This window comes from Herpailurus yagouaroundi, unplaced genomic scaffold, assembly GCF_014898765.1.
Source record: "Herpailurus yagouaroundi ecotype Mexico unplaced genomic scaffold, PumYag 195, whole genome shotgun sequence".
NCBI classification, from domain to species: domain Eukaryota; kingdom Metazoa; phylum Chordata; class Mammalia; order Carnivora; family Felidae; genus Herpailurus; species Herpailurus yagouaroundi.
Window position 1 is genome coordinate 268864 of NW_024412426.1, and position 21345 is coordinate 290208.

The 21345-nt window shown below is 52.0% G+C and overlaps 1 protein-coding gene across 3 annotated transcripts in view; it reads right to left on the reverse strand.

Annotated features, from left to right (window-relative positions):
• PLXNA2 (plexin A2) overlaps positions 1-21345 on the reverse strand; it is a 191433-nt gene that overhangs the window by 32790 nt on the left and 137298 nt on the right. For 2 of the 3 annotated variants that reach the window (XM_040446320.1, XM_040446321.1), the window contains exon 12: positions 5644-5795. In XM_040446320.1, coding sequence (XP_040302254.1) covers positions 5644-5795 — 152 coding nt within the window. Of the gene's footprint in view, positions 1-5643; positions 5796-13741; positions 14882-21345 lie in introns of those variants that run through there. The other variant, XM_040446322.1, reaches the window with a different exon arrangement.

Sequence of the window (21345 nt, forward strand, 5' to 3'; positions counted from 1 at the left end):
AAAACCCAATGTCCAACAGAGAGACCCAGGGGCAGTAATTTCGCGTTCCTTCCTGTGTGACAAGCCAAAATGGCAACTCGCCCTAAAGGAGTGAGCGAGGGCCTGTCTGCCAAGGTGATTCAACAGTGGTTTGTTTCCTACAGTGAGGTTTAAAAAGGGAATAGATAATCTGACGAGATAGTGAACGCCCAAAGCAGGAGCTCCCGGCCAAAGGGAGGAGCCAAGTCCCTCGGCAGCAGAAGGGGTGGATGGCGGATGAGTTCATTAGGACAGCAGTTGACAGCGGAGTCCCACTTAATCAAAGTCTGAGCGCCCTAAGCTGGTGGGCGAGGCAGCGAACCAGCCGTGGGGTTGGAAGTCACGTCTCACATTAAGAGGCTGGGTAGCTGGAGGCAAGAGGGGGATACAGTGTTTTCTCTCATGAAGTGCAGATCAATACCCCCAGTGATGACCTCCCTGGTGCCTGAGATCAGTTACGACAAGCGCATTTAGACACTGGTTGCCTTGGCCACAGCAGCCTTCTCGAAAGGGCGGGCAGCTGGAGGATACGGGAGAGACTGAAGAAATCAGGTTCTCGGGGGGCTCTCTCGCTTGGAGTTAGAAGGCACGGGGTCCCATGAGGCTCCGCAAAAGAGAACCCAAGGACGGAAGAAAGGACTTTCGATTCCTCCCAACACCGCATAAGAGTTCGGAGCAGTCTGGTGCCCCCGGTAGGTTTGCTTAGCGGGGAGGCAGGAAAACAGACCCCGGTGCACTCATCCCCAGCCTTACGCCGGCACCATGGGGGTAGATCCGCGTCTAGCTGGGAGGCGCTTTTCGCCACGGCTTCTCCAGGAAGGAAGGTAACTAAACAGAGATTTCGTTTCGATGTAATAAAACTTGCATTAAACAAACACACCGCACGCTCGCACACACGGCATGCCACAGATCTCCACCTCCTTCATAACAGTTAATCCCAAGTAAGTACTTTAACTCCTGGTGAATATTTACTTAACATGCAATAACTGTCTTATCACGTTTAGCATATTAGATTCAACAAGAAAGTACTGAATGCGCATGGAAGGGCAGTCTCCCTTCCCTTCCTCCATGAATAAATAAATTAATTACGAACCCAGAGTAAAGCTGATAGGGATGATCAATTAGTATTTTACACAGAACTGTCTTCTTAAACCTCATTAGCAGAGCATTTGAGAAGCTTAATTTAAGGTACTGTGTGTGGTTATTTTCAGGCCGCTACCTGCTCGGAGTAACAAATCTCTCATCCCGTTTCCTGGGCCCTAGTGCCTGCACCTGTCTGGGGCCCCTGCCGTCCTGCAAACCATATGCCCTGTACTCCTGAGACGCTTCAGAGGAGAATCTGTCATCCATTGCAGGAGAAGAGGAGGACAAAGAAGAAGGGGGAGCAGATAAATCTCTTTCCTTCTCTCGTCCCTCCCTCACCACCCCCTGGACACTCTGTGCTACAGTCATCCTCCAGAAGAAAGGAGGAAGAAGAGATCATGGTAGGCTTGATATCACGGAGGGAGGAAATATGACAACCTGTGAAAGCCATGGGCATACTTTTTCCTCCTGGGATCCAGGGGTCTGTGCAGGAGAGGAGAAGGCCTAGAATGGCCCATTCAGCTGTCTCTGTAGGGTGTGAACAATGGCCTAGAAAGAACCCTTTGGTGCACCGTCTTTTCTAGAACATTTCCTTATGTCCCAAAACATAAGCTTTACACATCAGGGACCTGGGAGAAGGGGGACAGATGCGAGAGGAGTACTGCCCAAGTGTCCAAGGCTGAGTGCCCGCGGTTGGCCCTGAATGCCCCACCGCGAAGGGCATGATGCAAGGGGGGCAGGGGTAGGCTGCAGCAAGGTGCCAGAGCACTACCCTGGGTTCCCTTCCTTGGCACTGTGACTGATGCCTCTCCCCACCCATGGAATGAGGTTCACCTTCACCTGTGAGTGGGAAGCGGGCAGGGGGCAGCTGTGGGCTGTAGCAAAGGGTTTGGGGTGGTAGGGAAGAACTGGGAGAGAATCCTAAGGAATTGAGAAGCACGCGGAAGAACCCCAATGACCTCTCACTCTCCTTCCTTTCATTCCCGGTCCACCCCCCTCCCCCGCCCCGTGCGTGCTCGCACTGAAGGTTGGAATATACAGAATACAATTGTATCATTTGTTCTCTGAGCTCAGGGAGAGAGGAAGGGAAGGAAGAAGCAGGGGAGGCTGCGGGGAGTAAAAAGGGTTATACTGAGGAATGATGGTCGGGCCATGGCAGATTGGGTACCTTAATAATAATAAGAGCTACAATTTACCGAGCTGTGATCACAGCAGGCACGGTACAAGATAGGCTCTCGTGTCATCTCGAGCTCCCCTGCAGGGCGGTCCTATTAGCTCCATTTTATGGGCAATGAAACCAAGGCTCAGAGATGCCACGTGACTTGTCCACAGCCACAGGGGCAGAGCCACGGTTCAAATCCAGGTCAACCTGACTCCAAAGCTTGAGCCTTTGACCGTTCTACTCTACTGAATGCAGAATTAATGGAACGCTTTCTATGTATTTTGGGGAGGGGACAGGGTGGACGTGGCAGCAATGTCGGGGTGCAGTTGAGGTTGCTGGGGTGTCGGGAGGTGCCCCCTACCTTCCCGGGTGTCGATGACCACAGGCAGCAGTGTGTGCACCACTTCCTCCTTCAAGCCTTACGAGTTGGCAAAGTTCCTGTGGTTCGATTTCTGGGGGCCTCCTGCCTTCCTGGCCTCCTCCTGGTGTCTCTGGTGGCTCTAGGATCCCCAGTATATTACAAGGAGACGACAGCTGGGGGTGCCGACATTTTTCCCTTGCAAAATGAGGGGCCTGACTAAACAACTATCCACGTTCAACATTTGGAGGTTCAACTCCTCCCTGGTTGACAGGGAGCTTCTGGGGACACATTAGTGACACCGACAGGCTTTCTAACGGCGGGAAGTGCGGTTCCCTGGGGCATACAGTTTCCTCCTCTGACATCCTAAGGATGTCTATTTCTCCATTTCTCTATTCCCCGGATGAGACTTTTGAGAATCTGGGAGCAAAGTGATTTGCCCCAAGTCACCCGGTTCCCCAATAGCTGAGCTCCTGGCACCCAGCCCGGTGTCCTCGTCCCCCACACAGTACCGCCTCCCACAGACCGGCAGGGATGTCACCTTTCTCCGCACGAGGGTGCACCCCTGGGGGTGGGGAGCTTCGGCCCCCACCTGAGTCTTATCACCCAGGAAACGTCCTGTGATGGAATCATCCGGCCCTCCACAGACCGGTGGGGTGCTAATTGCAAGACTAAGCGGGGCCTTTTAACCAACATTAACCTAATTGCTGAGTGATAGATGGTGTGGCACAAGCATATGGCGGGCCATTACCGTGCCCGCTAACCCTGCCCGCACCCGGGACACTGCACTGGCCCGTGTAGCCAAATTCATCTTTCCCGGACATCTGTAATGATCATGCCTGCTGCTGTCTGCCCGGGCGGGAGGCTTTAATGATGCTAAAAACTCTGAAGCCTCAAGAGTGGTAAGGAGCCTGGGGAGGCTGGAAACCAGGGCTGTACCAACTGAGGTGTGGAGGGCCTGCTCCCTCCTGCCCACACCGCGCCCCACACGAAGGCAGCGTTGGTTTTCTGGGGTGCCGGGCCACCAACCTCGACCGGTCACCTCCCCGGGCTCCCTGCATAGCCTCACTTGTGGATTCTACGGGCGCTTCCCCCCCCCCCCCCCGGCCCTGGGTGAGGGTGGTGCATTTGATTCCAAAGATAGAATACTTCCTCACATTCCTATGGTACATCGCAGTCTCCATTTTCTCATCTTACTGAATTTCCCCCCAAAACCCGTACCGTAGGAATCACGATTTCCATGAGGTTGATGAAGGTCAGAGAGACTGACAGTCTGCTAAGGCCTCAGGGCTGGTCAGTAGAGCAGGCAGGACTAGAACACGTTTGAATTCCAAATCTCATGAGCTCTCCGTGTCCAGCTGCCCAAGAGTTTGCACTTCTCAGCTCAAAGCCATACCCAGTGGTCCCCCAAACCCTTTCCTTTGGAGTCCTGTGGCATCTCACCAAGTTGGAGACTTGACTTCTGTCCGGAGGCCCGGGGCAGGTCCTTAAAGCCAAGGTGGATTCGGGGCAGGTGGCACCGAGGGTCTCGCCCAGCCTGGCAGGGCTCTGACCCGGAAGGACTCCACAGACTGTCCCGCCTCCTGCCCCAGATGCGTCCACCCCCTCTCTGGCCCCACAGCCTCTGTAGTTTCCCTCTTCTCTCCCTCATCTCTTTCCTGTAGCCCCAGCCAGTCCTCCCTCCAAGATTCAGCCCTTGCAGGGAGAAGGTTGTCAGGGGAGGAGCCGGTCTGAAGGATTAGAACGGCTCCTTCTCCCCCGAGGTGGTGAGCGGACATCAATGGGGTCCTCAAAGCTGGGAAGTCACTCCTCTGACTCTGACCCTGCTCTGGGCCCACACCGGAATCGTGGCCCCTGACCCCGGAGGATCATGACATTTTCAGGCCATTCGTGTCCGGGAGTCTTGCCCTATCCACTCTTATGAGGCAGGGAGACCTGGAGTGGAAGTCAGGAGACGCGGGTTCCAGCTCTGCCTTGGCCACTTGTGCACTGAGTGAACTGGGGAAGTCATTTCACTTCCCCAAGCCTTTTGCCTTCTCCTGCTTTGTAAAGGGAGATAACAGTCTCCACCTCTGAGTCCTTTCCAATTAAAAATGAGAAAATGGATGAGAAGGGGCAAGGGCTGACAGAAGAGAAAGTGATGTCATTTTTCTGGTGGTTACTAAAGGCTGGGTCTGGGCAGGTCAGGGGGAGGGCCTGGGGCTGGGGGGGTGGAGCTAGGGCAGAGAAGCCCCTCCCACAAGCCCTGCTCTGGGGCTCCCCCCTCACACCCCTCCCCCTCGCACAGCACAGCTGTGTTCCCAGCAGGACTAGGGAGACTTGACCCCACTTTACATGACAAATCATCCAGAATGATCTCCTTTCCGTCTCTCTTTGGGATTGGGGTGGGGGGAGCATCCCTCCTTCCAGGCTCCTGCCCCCAGTTTTGTGCCCATCTCCTGCCCACCAACTCCACAGCGGTCACCACTGCCAAATGAACACCCCAAATTGGAACATATGTCACTCCTGGAGCCCCGTTCGCCTGTCCGCGGCTACATGCCTATTTTCTAATTTCCAGCTGACATTTCCCTTAGTGAAATAAATGAATTTGCTCCGGCGGAGGCCCTGCTCGGATTAAGCTGCTGTCAGAGCCCCATGAGCCAAACAAATTGTTGCCCGCAGCCCACTGTGCGGGATGCATTCCAATGGGGGCTGGCAGCGGAGGGGGCCGGGGAGACCCAGGAGGAACCTGGGCTGGCTGGGAACGTGGCTCAGTGGCCAGGGCAGGTGAAGACTGAATGAGAGACAGTGTTGTGCTAGGAGTTCTGATGCCACAGGAGCCAGGGGACAGGGAATCACACACACAGGAGCCTTTGAAAGTGGAGGTGGGGTAGAAGAGGGCCCAGGGAAGGCTTTTGGGGGCAGGGTCCACGGGAGCAGAGGGGTGGGAGGGAATCCTGGAGAAGTCCCAGCAAAGGGAAAGGGGCAGCCCCTACCCTGAAGCTCCATGGGAAAAGGGCGGGCCAGAGCGGGCTGGACTCACTGCTCAGCGATGATGTAATCCCCCGGCAGGGGGGTGCAGGGCACCCCAGCCACCTGCACGTGGTGGGCGATCTCAGAGAAGTCCAGGCCCAGGTTCACGCCATGGATGGTCACTCGAGTCCCTCCTTCAGGTGGTCCAGACACCGTCAAAATCTGCGGGAGGGAAATGGGTCACAAACCTGCTGGGCCACAGAGGCAGAGACAGCCGTGCCCTGTCCTTCCGCGAGGGAGGCGGGGGGACCTCGCGCACACCTGGAACGTGGGTGCACACGGCATGTTTTCTCCACTTTATAGCCTCTCTAGGGTCCTGACATCATTTCACATGACTCCCTCAGTTCTTCAGGTCATTAATTCTTTCAAGCATTCATTTATTAAAACAAAACAAAACAAAACAAAACAAAGATCAGAAAGCACTGGACCTGAGACAGAAAATCCTTGTTGGGAGATGTGCTGCCTGAATGTGATCAAGTCACAGTTGCCCTAAGTCTCAGTTCTTCTTAGTTGTGAAGGGCGGGGTAGTGGCATGGATCATCATCTCTGCCAGCCTCGCTCTGGAGCACCAAACGGGGCGTGTTTGTGAGCTTTTTGTTTTTTTTTTAATTTTTTTTTCAACGTTTTTTATTTATTTTTTGGGACAGAGAGAGACAGAGCATGAACGGGAGAGGGGCAGAGAGAGAGGGAGACACAGAATCGGCAACAGGCTCCAGGTTCCGAGCCATCAGCCCAGAGCCTGACGCGGGGCTCGAACTCACGGACCGCGAGATCGTGACCTGGCTGAAGTCGGACGCTTAACCGACTGCGCCACCCAGGCGCCCCTGTGAGCTTTTTGTAAACCAGGGAGGGCTTTGTAATCGTCACGTGCTATTACTGCCACTCCTACAAGCTTGACACCATAGGGGTGATGGTGAATACACAGGACATCAGGAAACTTGCCCTCCAGGAACTTCTGGTCCAGGAGGAAGAGATAAAAAGGGAGCCATACAAAACGCTCCCTGATGCAGGGCACGCACACAGTGGTAAGGTAGATTCAGAGGGAAGCTGTGGGAGTCCAGAGGAGTCCAAGATTAGGTGCTGCTTCAGGGGTAAGATTCAAGATGGAAAGTGTGTTGGACATGGGCTGCAAAAACACAGCCCAGGATGCATGGCAGAACCATGAAAAAGATAACTTTAGCATCTCCCAAATTTTCCTGGCTTCTCATTAACGAGGATCATGTATCTAGTTATTCATTTCCTAATTCAGTCACCAAATGCTGTCTCATTTTGCTCGGGCCCAACGGGCAAAGGAACAGCAGAATCAGGGTCTCCCAAGGTGTAAACTTCTCTCTGGGATTAGATCAGGCTCTTGGAAAAATGCCGCTCTTTGGGACAGAACAGATAGATCCCAGCGAGTAAGTTTATCCTTTGTGGTCCACAGTTATCTGAAGTAGGAGGAAATTAGAAGTGAACTCAATCACTGGAAGCAGGCTCAGAGTATCTTATACGCAGATTCTCGTACAACTTGTACCTACAGTTATAAAAAAGTCCAAGGCTCTTTTCACTACACCGTAAGAAAGGCAAGACAGGGAGGGAAGGAGAGAGGGAAGGGTGGGTTGGTCAAGGCCAAGAGTCCACCAGAATCTCCCAGATGGAGCGTCTGGGCAGAGTTGCAGCCCCGGACCTTCTGTGCTTGAGCCCCACTGGGAGCCTCCCATTAAACCCTGTTCATGCTGGTGGGGCACCCAGTGGAGCCAGTGTGCCCTGGGGCAGAGATGACAAGTCAATACAATGAAATGCTATAAAAGGTTCTGGAGACTTTTCCCTCCTCTGTTCCCCAAAGGGGCACTGCGCTCTTCCTGCGATGTGGGCACCATGAGTTGTACAACCATCTTGGCCATGAATCCCCAGGTGACAGTGGGCAGAGAAGACACGATCGTGGGTAGGAGGACTGGAACAGGCCTCCCTCTCTGCCAGGCCCACTCCTGGGCTCTCGGGAAGTTGGCTGCACAGTCAGGATTCGAACTCAGACTTCCTGACCCCCACCCTCTTCTTCAGTTCTTACATGGTGGAGCCTCCTTCCCTCCCTGGGGGGAGGAACTCTCTCATCGGAGGGCCCATTTCACCCAAGTCACCTTGTCTGAGGCTCTCACTCCCTTTTCTGGGAATAAAATATCCCACCTTAGGAATAAAAATAAACAAGATTCATGAAATGAATCAAGGGTGGGATAGTGGAGGCAGCTCAGAGGCATCTCTGTGTGTTGGGCGTGAGTGGGGGGAAGCAGAACAATTTGGAGAGAGAGAAGCTGGCAGGAGGAACAGGTAGCCCCACAGCTTTCCTGTCCCTGGGGATTCTGAAATTAACCAGAACCGGATCTTGGCTGTTGCACCCTCCCCTGGTGCCGTTTCCTCTGCACCAGAGGGCAGAGGCCTGGGCCTCCCGGGCTCTGTGAGATGGACCCTTGTTAAGGAGGACCAGGGAAGGGGATGTTTCCACGCCCCTGCAGGAGACATCAGTAGGAAAGAATTTGCTTTGAGCAAATCTGACTGCCTGGTTTCTCCTTTGATCCACTTGAATGAGCCCCACTGGCCCCTCTCACCCCTCCCCCAGCCACATGGAGGACAAGAACCCACCTACCAAAAGTAACTGGCAAAACTGTGGGGATTGGTTTGCGCTCCTTCCCCCACTCTTATTTTTAAAAATACATTCTTTTGCTCGCTGCAGTTAATTACAACCTTTCAGAAAAACTGTGAAACGAAATCTTTCTGGAAAAGCTAAAAATATTTCCATCTTGCAGGTAGTGCATGGGGATTGGATTGTGGATAGTTGGTGGCATCGGCAGCTCCTGCGAGGCCGCTTTCTTCAGCTGGTAAGTCGCTGCAGTGTCCCCTTCTGACATTCAAGGGCTGGGGTCCGAGACATGACCAGGGTCACTTGGAGGGGTTTGCAGGATCCATTTGCCAATACAGAGCTGCTCAGAGGCATATGCCAGCTTATATTGTTTAGAGATGAAAGATTATTATTATTGTTATTATTTTTTTTGTTATTAGCAAGTGTTATAATCTTGGCATGAAGACGCATGCCAAAGAGATAGCCAGTCTGGGGTGTGGAGACACCAGCCTGATCACTTCTAAGCTAGCTTACCAGCTGCTGGAATCCGAACGTGGAGAATCAGAGTCCTCCTAGGTCATTGGCAAATACCTGGGGAATACTGGGTCCCCGGGGTCTTCTTTCCCACATAGCTAGCATATGCTATGCGCCATGCTGCCAGCACCTGGGGCAGGTGGCAAAGGAGTTAGGGGTCAAGGCTCTAAGTAAGCACCCCGTTCTAGGACTTACAAGGGACATAGCTTATATCTTCCTTGCTTCGAACAAAACTGATGTGTTAAAGTCAGGATTTTCCAAACATAGATGAGGTGGTGAGCATTTGATTTGCAAAAGGATTCCCAAGGTCTCCATTAGGGATGACTTTCAAAATCTATATCGTTGGCACAGACCTCTCTCCTGAGCTCCATATCCATATATCCATTTGCTACTGGACATCTCTACTTCCCCATGTGTGTCCCTCAGGCACCTCAAATTTCACCATGTCTAAAAATGAACTCTTAATTTTTCCTCCTTCCACCCCCAACCTGATTATCCTCACAGATTCTCTTTCAAGGTTAATGGAATCACTGTGCACCCAGCCAGGAACCTTCCAAGTGGTTTCAACGGATTCCTTTCCCTCCCCTACCACGTACAATAAATAACAGTCACCAGGCACTATGAGATCTTACTCCCTGGCATCTTTTGAATCTGTGCCCCACTCTGTCTTCCTGAGTCGGTGTTGAGCACAGCTCCCCTACTTCCCACTCACGCTAACGGCGAGGGTTTCCACGTTCTCCCATTAGATCGAACTTCCTCCTACCACCAGGTGACCTTCACGAACACATACTTGGGCAAGTTACTAGTTGCTTGCTCTGAAAACCTGTAATGGCTCTGACCACTGTTAAGGCAAAGTCCCTAATTCCTGGCTTGCACTTGTCCTTAAAGGTTTTTTTTTTTTTTTAATATATATTTTTTAATGTTTACTTTTGAGAGAGAGAGAGAGAGAGAGAGAGAGAGAGAGAGAGAGAGGATCCGAAGGAGGCTCCAGGTTCTGAGCTGTCTGAGCAGAGTCTGAACTCATGAACCACAAGATCGTGACCTAGCCAGAGTCACATGCTTAACTGATGGAGCCACCCAGGTGCCCCTGTCCTTCAGGTTCTGATCTTCATTAATTCTTCAGTCACATCTGCTCTCTTATACTATGCCCATGTTCTACCCAGATACCAGCGGTTCCTGTCCACGCAATGCACTTCAGAAATCTCCGGGCCTTTGCACCTCACTTGCTCTCCCCCAGCTTAAAATCAGAGTGAGTCAAGGTAGAGGTCTGGGCTCAGGGCATAAAGGCGCAGAGAAAGGTATCCTGCAGGAAACGTGCTCTAACACCTGAGGGCTTCGAGGAGACTCTGAGAATGAGTACAAGGGCCTTGATGTCCGTGTGGTGGTCTGGGGTGGTAAAAACCCAGGCATCCTATTTTCCTCGTTTTTCCCAGGACCAAGTATTGGGGAGAAGCTACAGAGGGGAGGCTTGGTGGAAAATGACATATTCTCCAGAGAGAATGTGAACAGGATCTTTTAAGATACCACTTCAGGGGCGTGGGGGAGAGGGGAAAAACGGGGGATGGGCTTTGAGGAGGGCACTTGTGGGGACGAGCACTGGTGTGGTATGGAAGCCAATTTGACAATAAATTATATGAAAAAAATATGTACCACTTCGGACCAGGCAACGGGGTCCCAAGTCTACCCTGGAGATTGCCCACAGAGGCTCTCTCTCCCAAGCAGCGTTAGATCGCAGAATGGTCAGTGTAGCCTCTGCAGAGCTCGATTCTCTTGGGAGAAGGACACGGGTCTATAATGAGGCAGGTTGGTGGAGTCCTCTGCTGGCAGAACTATAAGGAAGGCCTCCCAGATCAGGCAGTAGTGGGGCTCCAGCAGAGGTGAGGGTGAAAAGGCAGGGCGGGAGTTAGATAGATCCCCCCACTGACAGAGGGGAATCAAGACAGGGCTGGGATGGTGACCAGATCCACAGGTCTTGGCTTCTGGTTTCAGATGGCTCTTGGGCTGCTGGCTACTGTGGGGCAGGGAAGAGAGCCCATCTGAGACTTGGGTAGTGTCTGTGCAGGGAGAGAGTAAGACAGACTAGAATTTGAATTTTCCCTCTGACGGGCATGAGCTATGTGACCTTCAATCTCCATGTCCTTATCAGAAAACAGATAACAATGCTCCACCTCACAGGGATGTTCTGAAGGTTAAGGAAGACAACATCTGGAAAATCCCTAATATGACGGTGGTTTTAGAGGGCGGGTCTTGACAACTGCAATTTCCTCCCTGGTGTTCCCCCTGCACCTGTGCCTTCCCAGATCACAAAAACATGGGATTGGTGGTGTTGGTAGGGAGCTTAGAGATGATGGGAATCTTTTCTGTTCCTCTGGAAGGAGGCCAAAGGGACCTGGGAGCTTAGATGCTGGAGTGATGGGGGTAGAGAGAGCTGCCCGTGGGCTGACAGGAGAGAGCCTGAGCTTGTCCATGCTGCTGAGGACAGGACCTTGGCTTTGGTGGACTCTGGGCCCTGCACAGAAGCCGACTCTGAGCCAGACATCACCCTTTCACCCAGAATAAATTGGGGGAGGGCACAGGCCCTGTCTGGAATGGTCTTCATTCTTTCTTCCCTCCCTCTTTGCCATTTCTTTTTCCCCTGGCAATCAGCCATTCTGGGGTAGGCGCAGCATTTCACAATGAACTCAGTGAATTCTTCCAGGAAAGTAATTCTGAATGAGACACCCACACAAACAAATGGTTTGACAGTCTGGGATGTGTACGAGTGCGTGTGAGTGTGGGTAGTGAGGGTGTGGAGAGATGGGGAGAGGAGCTGGGAACCTGTAAAATCAGCTGGGATCTTGCGATATGGACCACTTCAATCCCATGCTTTCCAACCCATATTATACCGTGGACCGGAAGTCTGGCTTCTTGCCTGCGGACCTCAGAAGTAGGTGATGAGGTAAAGATGTGCCCAGAAGCAAGTTGCTCTTGCTGGGTGGGGGTGAAGGGGGTTCTCTCACCCCTATGTTCTGTGCCGACTCCCACTGTGCACTCCTCCCCGCCTGCTCCCCAGAACTCCAGTTCTCTTAGGTATCTCGTATGCTCCCGGGGACAGCTAAGGATCCCCAGGCCCACAGGGTCTAAAGGCGATGTTCCATTCCCCCTGCCGGTCCAGCAAGTCCACTGACAAATGCTTACCTCTCCTGCAAGGCTCCGCTAAAAGACGCGCCCCTGTGATGCTTCCTCGGACCCCCTCGGGCAGATTCAGTAGCACCTTCTCCTACACTCCCTCGGCCCTTTGTGAACACGCCCAAGAAGGTAATGGCCCCGCCGGGCTGTACGCTGCTTCTTTTCTCAATGAGACAGTAACTATCTTGGGACAGAGACAGTCTCACTTTTGCTTAGCAACCTGACACTCAGCACACGGCCTGCAACATGGCAGCCTTCGGTAAATATCCCCCGTTCTCTGTTACTGGGAAACGCTGGTCCCACCAGATTGTAGAACAAACTGTGTTCTATAATGACAGCTGGAAGAATGGAGGTGTCTGTGCGGCTTGGGAGTGATGTAGTATTGTAACGGAATCTCAAGAAGTCCTTCCTGCAATCTCTCTTCCTTCAATTTAAGCCAATTTCTGGTGTGATTCCTCATTGAATGGAGGACTGAACAGCTGCCTCCTCATCAGACATCTTTCAGATACTGAAGACAGCAATTAAGTCACCCCTGGCCTGTGCTTCTGTAATTCTGTTAGCCCTTTGTTGGAAGATCTTGTTTTCTAAACCCTTTGATCATTTCAGCTGCTTTCCTTTGGACCCTTGGACGTCCAGGCATCCTCTGAGAGTGTAACGACCCAAAGTAGGCTTGTGGCTTGAGCAAAGGCCTGCCGAGTGTGTAGTAAGGAGGGCCTGCGCAGGTGACTTCCCTCCGCTTGTCACATACACCATTAACCAGGCCAGCCCTGGGCAAATCCCAGAGGGAGGGGAAACCTTGGTCTCTTTCCCGGGTGTCTTTTCTGTTCCCCCTCCCTGGGGTCCCTTCCCCTATTTTAGGTACCTCTCACCCTGCTAGTCTCTTCTCCCTAAAGAAACCTTTATTTGCATCTTAATGGGAACTTAAGTTGTGTTATTACCTTGCCTTCAGAGTACTGGCCTTTTAGCCCATTGTAGAATGAGAAGTTTGTCTATGCGCAGCATTCAGAAGGAGAATGTGGGAAAGGTGTTTGAGCACAGGGCTCGGTCCAGCAGCCTTACACGGTGCCCCGGAAGCAGTCCCTGACTGTGCCTGGGTATACAGGTGACTGATCCACATCTAAGCCAAGTACTCTATCCGCTGATCGCAAGCCAGGATGAGCAGGCAGTGGGATGTGGGATGTGGCTGGCGTGTGCTCATCGTAGGGGGCTTCCCAGTCTCCCGCTGGGCCCTCTCAAAGCCTCCCGGCACCTCTTGTTGGGGAGCCACCTCCGCACCCACCCAGACCCCACCTGCCAGCCGCACAGCCCGACTGAGCCCCACCGAGCTCCAGAGCACCCCAGCCGAATCTGGGCTCCTGCCAGACTGCGACATGTTTGTTTTCCACCGTGGGTGCCGTGACCTGGAAAGCAGCCGCCGCGACGCTCCCCTTGCCCTGATTCTCACAGCCACTAATTGAAGGTTCGGAGGGAACTGTGCCACAAAGCCGCCCAAGGGCGACGGCAGATGCAGCCGATTAATTACAGCTGGGGAGCTCCGAGGGGCTGCGCCGGGGAGCGGAGAGCGAGGTGCCCCAGGCCTCAGGGCTTGGCAGCCCGGGGAGTGCTGCCGGGGCCACTCCGGAGGGCGGAGCTGGGGGCTCCTGCGGGCTAGGGGTTCGAGGGGTGACAGGATGACCCCTTCTTGGCGGGAGCCTCACAAGGCCCGGCTTCCACCCGAGAGAACCCGTCTTCCTCGGCTCGGATCTCCTGCCTGATAGACATGCGGAGCGAAGGCAGAAGCTGAACGTGGGCTCCTGGTTATTGGAGATTCTGATAATGATGGCCGCCGTCCTTTATTTCATTTCCTTTGTCATCGCATATTCTTACATCGCTTCATTTATTAAGTGCTTATCATGAGCCAGGACGGGTGCCCAGGGCTTTACATATTTTATCCCACTTAGGGCTCCAAACGAGCCGAGAGGGAGGTCCTTTTTACAGATGGGGACTAGTATCCAGAGAGGTTGAGTAACTTGCTCAAGGTTACACAGTGAGTGGTAGAGCCCACCGGGTCCAGCTAACCTGTGCTTTCGGCTTCTACCCGACACGGCCTGAGTTGACCATCCTTTTGTCCGGGAAGAGACCCCTGGGTCATCAGGCGTGGGCACTCATGCCCTAGCCTGCTCGTGGGTTTCCCTCTGCTGAGGTCCCCCAGCCCCTCCCCCTGGGCTCTGGCCAGAGCTTGCTGCTTTCCAAGAAGCTCTGCCCCTGGCTCTGCTGGTCACTGCCTTGTCTCTGAGCTTCTGGGAGCTTCCCCCTCCCTCTTCGCTGTCCCTGCCCCTGCGAATGTGCACACGCCCCCTTGGGCCCTACCCCTTCGTCACCTTGCCCCGGGCCCATTCACGTTCAGCCTCTCCACGTGATACCAGGCATGGGGACCACTGGCTTTCTTTCCATCTCTGCAGCAGGCTGGATAAAGAGCTGGGTGCCAGCCCCTTTCCCCCCTCCAGCCCCGTGGACCGAGAGTTCTGCTTTCCTAAGTGAGCCCAGGAAAAAGAGTATACGGGTCACACGTGGGGCCTCTAGAGCCAAGTAGGTGAGGGTTAACTGCTGGTTCTAGAACTCTGTAGCAGTGTGACTTTGCTAAAGTTGTCACCCCTCACAGTGCCTTGGTTTCCTCATCTGTAAAATGGGGCTAAAGCTCCTACCTTATAGGTTCTCATAAGGTCTACACGAGATAATGTAAGGTGCTAAGTGCAGTTCTGAGCGCCAGATAAGCGTTCAGTGAAAGTTAGCTATTATTTTTCTTATTGCTATTTTATGATGAAGAAATCTGGGCAGAAGCCAGGCTAGCTGGAGTCCAGAGAAGTGGCTGGTTGCTGTAGAGGTGGCCCAGCATGGTGTCGGCTGCCTCTCCCCTGGGCCAGTCCAGTGCTTTGCAGGTTTCCGGTAGGCTGTCAGCACCCTAGACTGGGTCCTTAAGACGACATGGGAGAGAGTGACATCAGAATCTCCCAGAGCAGCCTGGGGGGCGGGGGGGGGGGTGTCCCAGAGAAGTTGCTCCAGGAGGGACCTCCCCCAACTGACGGACCTGCTTTGTATTAAAAGCTCCTGTGTCTGAGATGGGGATCAAGAGGGTTCTGCCCCAAGTGTCCCTAATCAGGACAAGCCAGTGAGGACACTTCAGGGGTATATAGACAGCTAATCCTCTCCTGGCTAATCCACTTTACTCCTTTCCTGTTGCTTAGAGTTTTCCTGACTTTTCGAGGGCAGTGGGGCCAACTTTGTGCCTGCAGATTTTGATGGCCTCTGGGCTCTTGGCCAGAGACACCTGGAAGCTGGATTCAAGACGGCAAATCGTCACATCCTTTTCCAACTTTGGTGTGTGTGAGTGTGTGTGCGTAAGCACGCGTGTGCATGTGAGTGTGCACACTCTTCACGGTAGGCCAGAGCCCAGCTGATAGCTCTGAGTCTCTGGCCTCGGTGGCACCAGCTCTCCTACCCGGCGCGAATCCTTGCTGGCTCTGTCTTAGCTGATAGTACATTCAAAACCTAATTGTTATCTCAGCAGAGTAACTCCATTATTCATCCTGACACCGTCCCCCGTTAGCTGTTTGTTGCAGTGATGTTATATTAATGAGGCCTGCAAATAAATGAACGGGGAGATCAGAGCGCTGACTCGTTTCTCAGGAAAGCTGGCTGACGTATTTATTTATTTGTTAGGAACTTTGCAGCGAGTCTTCCTGGCCCTTGGCAGGTGGCTTTTGGCCTTTCCTGCAGAGATTTGGTGCAGCCTTACAGATAAATGCTTGTAAACGTCCAACTCCCTGAACAACTTCACACATGCATTCACAGCAGAAGAGTCCAGGGTGGGGGAGGGGTGCAGAAATCTACTTTAAATTATTTGGGCAAATGGAGAACAGAAGGAACGCAAGAACAATGGATCATCTCAGACAAATATTGTCTCAACTATTACTTAGGCTTGGTTTTAGAGAGGATGCACATGGTTTTCTACATTCGCTTTTCTTTCCCAGGTACACACACCTAAGACAGTGTTAAAGAGAATTTGTCCTCCCTGAGCGTGAGCCAGTGAGGGGACTGGGTACGCCAGTGACACAGAAAAATTCACAAAGTAAAATCTACGATGTGGTCAGTGGAGAGATGACTGCAAAAGCAGCATCCCTACAGCCTGGCACCAGTGTGCCCTTACGGGGCGACGCGGCAGGTGACTTCAGACACACACGGGGATATTCTCCGGTACCCAGACGGTGACGGGTTCCTGGTCAATCCCTGAGGACCCCAACACTGGAGATGGGTCCCTGGCGTTTCAAGCCAGCTTTGTTTATTCTTCACCGTGATCTCTACTGTCACCCGCAGGTGCGAGCCACCTGGCCTCCATCCTCTGGGCTCTCATCCAGCTGAGATGCTTGGAAAGAAAGAACCACCAGGGTCGGTAATTTCCTGCTTTCATCTCAGCCACCATCCCGCTGACAGGCACCATCAGAAACCAATGAAATCAAGTCTGATAACTCTCATAAACATACACAATTAAAGTCACATCCATCCCGTACAGGTAAGAAGGAGTCACCCTAAGTTTAAACACACCCCAAAATGCACTTCCTGCCCCCTCACCACTCATAGGATCAAGTGTAGACCTAATTATGTGTAGGAAGACAGGTTATTTTAAGGCTCAACACAAAGGGTAGCCAGTGCTCCCAGCTTTTCTGGCATCTCCTGAGGCCTTCCAAGAGAATTTCAAGATATTTTTGGTACACTTGGGGTGGAGTGAGGTGGAAGAGTGTATAGCCAGGGAAGATCCCCTTATCCCTCTGACCAAGACAGGCGGTATGTGTGGTGGGGAAAGTCTGCATTCTGGAGTCGGAAGGTCCTGGTTTTGAGTTTGCTCTGCCACTAACCAAATGGGTGACTTTGGGCAAATTATTTACTTCCCTAAGCACTGTTTCCTCAACTCTTAAATGAAAATAATTGTAGGATCAGTTGATACGCAAAGGTCCTGGGGCACAGTCAAGCCTGGCTGTTATTATTAATACTCCCAGAACTAGGATATGGATCATCTGTTCGGGTCCCTGGCCTGAGGTAAGTGTCCTCATTAGCTGTCAAGACCTTGATCCCCGGTGCTACCCTCTTTCGAAACGGGAGACAAAAGCAAAGGGTGTAGATTAGAACTTTCTGTATTAGGCCCTTTGGAGGAAGCAGAGTGGCCTGCAGGACAAGCAGATGCCAGCCTCTTCCAGGTGGCCCATGTTCAGGGATAGGCTGGGGCTTTGCAGCGAGAGGCTGCAGCCCCTGCCTCCCCTCCCAGACCTCGCCTATCCATGCGATAACTTCCAAGGCCAGCACAGCACATGGTATTCAGTAGTCGCTCATCACATGAGGATTTATTTACTGCAATGCTCTGTTATGTGTTGAATTCTATCCTCCTCAAATTCAAGTGAAAACCCTAATTCCTGTTACCTCAGGAAGTGACGTATTTGGAGACAGGTACTTTCCAGAGGCAATAGGGTTCAAATGAGGTCACTAGTGTGGGCCCTAATCCAATATGGCTGAAATCCTTATTTAAACAAATAAAAAAAAAAAAAATAGAGATAGACACCAAGAAGGAAAGTCATGAGAAGATGCAAGCAGAGATGTAGACGATGTGTCTACAGGCCAAGAATACCACAAGCCCCCAGAAGCTAGGGGAGGGGGCACGGAGCAGATTTTCCTCACGGCCCTGAGAGGGAGTCCACCTCCAGCACCCGGACCCGGGACTCCAGCCTCCAGAACCGTGACACAATTCGTTTCTGCTGTTGAAGCCACCCAGTTGGGGGTGCTCTGTCCCCGCGGCCCTCGCCGACCAACGTACCCACTTGGAGTTGAGACCTCTGTCACCTGAGCTCTAGATCCCCTTGAACCTTCCTAAATTTTTCTTCCCAATTACATACTCGGTCTCTTTCCCCTTTCTGCCCAATTCTCCCCTTCGCAGCTTCTCCGAAAATGCTTCTTCTGAGCCTTCCTTTCTAGGGGGTGGCTTGCAATGTCCTCCCCTTTGGGGTCCTGGCAGGTCTGGAGGCGCAGCAACGGGGTGGGCCAGGCATGTCGCGGGCTTTCCCGAACCTCTGCGCGTCTCCTGTTCCTGGGGTTGAACAGGTGACATGTGCACAGACGCCAGGATGACGGCGAGGACGAGAGCAGCTTGGGATGCCTCCCACCGGGGACAGCATCATTATCACACCACGGGCTGACTGGGAAGGAGCAGACACTGGGTCCTGAGGGGGTCTCTAACCTGAAGTTTATGTAAACTGGGAAATTCGGGAGGCTGTAAGACTTGTCCTACATGAAGCTGTCACAGGAGACGGGTCTCTCGGGGTGGGCCTGGTTGCCATGGACACAGTTGGGTAAGAAAGGGTTAAGGAGGAACACAGCGGTCCGGTCCGCTCAACTCAGCTGGAGCCCACTCCTTTTCCTAAAGCAGGACTCACTTGAGGTCATCACATTGATTTCCAGGCCCCTGAACAGGGCAGTGCCCGTTCGGGTCCCCACTGGTTTCCAGCATTGGGAATTCGCTGTCTCCAACAGACACCACAAGGCCGTCCTAGAATCCTTCCCCTTTTCACCCCTCCAGAAGGATCTTCGTCGTAAATGGCTCTTGCACGTGGGCCTGCACATTTGCAGGCACACATTTGCAAGGACACACATTTGCAAGGCAACGGCCAGAGACAAGGGGGGAGGAACATATAGAAGGGCCTGGGTCTCACAGAATACGGATTATTAAGAGATTAAAAGATTAAAAGATCTGTGCCAATGTCAAGGAAGTAGCCCAGGAAGCTACGGTAAGGAAAAGGAGCTGATTGTTCTTCAAAGTTACTTTTAGCAAAGGATACCTTTTTGGTAAGAGATGCCACAGACACATGAGGCTGCCTTCTTCCCATTACTGGTGACATTATCTTTGATCACCTCATATAGGTAGTGTCTACCAGCTTTCTTCTCTGTAAAGTTACTATTTTTTCTTGTTGTAATTAGTACATACCTTGGGAGGCGATGGCTCAAGACGGCCGACATCCTATTTTTCACCCTACTTTCATTCACCAATTCATTGGCCTTTTTTCCTGAAATAATTATTACTGTGAATTTTGCCAACTGATGATTTTCTATTTCCCTAAGTCCTTTTACATGTTTCAGTTAGACTTCTAATAAGAAGAGTTTCCTTTCTCCCCCGTTAATTGTTTATTTATATCAATAAGGACCATAGATTCTGATTTTATTCTATTGCTAAAGTCAACTAGTATCATTATGTATTTTCTTGCACAGACGGGCCCAGATTTGGCCCCTGGGGCCAAATCAAGTTGGTTTCTGTGCCCTTTTGACATGTATTCCACATTTTTTTTTTTTTTTTAGTACTCCTTGCCAACAATATATACCCTAAATTAAATCATAAGGAGATATTAACCATACCCAAATTGAGGGATATTCTACAAAACAATTGTCCCGTACTCTTCAACAGTATCAAGGTCATGAAAGACAAAGAAAGACTGAGAATTAGAGCACTAAGGAAACATGATAACAGAACGTCACATGTGACCCTGGATTGGATCCTGGACAATCAGTGGGGCAACTGGCAAAATGTAAATCAGGCATGTATATTACATGGCATTATTGTATGAATGTTAATTTCCTGATTTGGATAATTGCACTGCGGTTATGTAAGATGTTAATTTTGGAGAATCTGGGTGAAGGGTATATGAAAGTTCTTTGGACTATTTTTGTACCTTTTTATAAGTCTAAAATTATTTCAAAACTGAAAAGTTAAGAAAAAATTGAAGATGACTTTTACAGGGGAAGGAGGGTAGGCTGAGGGAAGGAGACACAAAATGAAAGAAAATATTCCTGATAATAGTGAATACGATATTCCGGGCCTGGATCCTCCCTGCTACATGTCCCGTCCAGAATGATGTCCCCCTGCGTGGCTTGAGACACAGCAGGGATTTGTCTCTCCTTTTCCCCAAAGAGTATCTTTCATTTCTCTATAGCCTCTGTTTGAAAAAAACGCCAACAGGAGACCCCACTGCTTGGGGCCTCCAACTCCTGCTGTTACGTTCACTGGGAAAATCAATTACAGCCTAATTACCTCAGGGGGTTAATTAGCATCATGTAGCTTGGGTGTCCTCTGTGAAGGGAGCAGCCCGTCAGTCCCCGGTCAGTGAGCAGGGGCAGCACCGAGGCAGAGATTTCCCAGGGAGAAGCCTGCCTCAGGGCTGGGAAGGCGCCCCTGCCAGTCGGGGAGTAGACGGGACGGCAGCAGCCAGGGTTAGCGGAGGTGAGAGGTGCTGATGGAAGCGAGTCCCTGCCTAATTTAAGCTCCCCTGTACCACAGGCGCAGAGACGCAGAGACGCAGAGACGCAGAGACGGACAATGGCAGCTGCAAGATTTACAGGGCGGAACATGTTCTCAGGCCAGCAGTTGCTGGAAATCACTAGAATCAGGGAGAAGGCAAGGAGCCCTGAGCAGCTCACGGAGCCGGCTGTCTGAGGGCAGAGGCTGGGGCACCACCAACCAGAAGTTCCTGTAAGCCCTTGCCCAGCGAGGTAAGGACACGGGATGGAGCCAGTGGGCACTATCACGGTCGTGCCCAAGACAGAAACAAAACTGAGGAAGCCCGATGCTCGACGACAGCGTCTACACCGTCATAGCATCTTCCCACCAGGATGACTGAGAACCTAGGTGGTGCCAGACACAGTGCTGTGCTTTCCCTGGGGCACGCCGCCACGTGGGTGGACGGCATCTGCCTGGTCTACGTCAGCTAGGAAGGAAGGTTGGCTCTCAAGGAAGAGGACACCTTGCTTCCTGTTCCACATCACTTGGGCAAATCAGAGACTTTACAAATGGCTCTATAAGGAAATAAATCTGGACTTAGATACTGGCTCTGCCACTTATCTGGGGCAACCACTCTACTCCTCTGAGCCTCATTCTCTTCATCTGTAAAATGGAGGTGAGACTATATGCCTCCCATGGAAGTCACGGGATTAAACGAGACAGCCCCTAGCACCCTAAAGAAACACTCCATCTTCAACCATCTGTAGGTTAGCAACACTCATTTGATCTTGAGGGGTATCCTTCTACTGATCTGGAGTTTCAACATGGTCGCAGGGATGAGCCAGGAACTGCTCAATACCCCATGACATAGGCGAGGACCCAAGGTGCTTTCTGCGGCTAATAAGGAAAACGAGCCGGGAAAAAGGGCAGCGAATCCCACTCAGGGAAGAGGCAGGAAAGGAGCAGCCTGTCGCTGCTTTCTTAAATGAGCAGACCACAGTGCTACCTGCCCAGGCCTTCTTCACTCCTCATCACCATAAGGAATGTGCAATAAGTTTCAAACCACGAGTGACAGTCGGTGAATAGGGAGCCGCGAAGAGTGATGAACGCGTAATGCACCCAAAGTT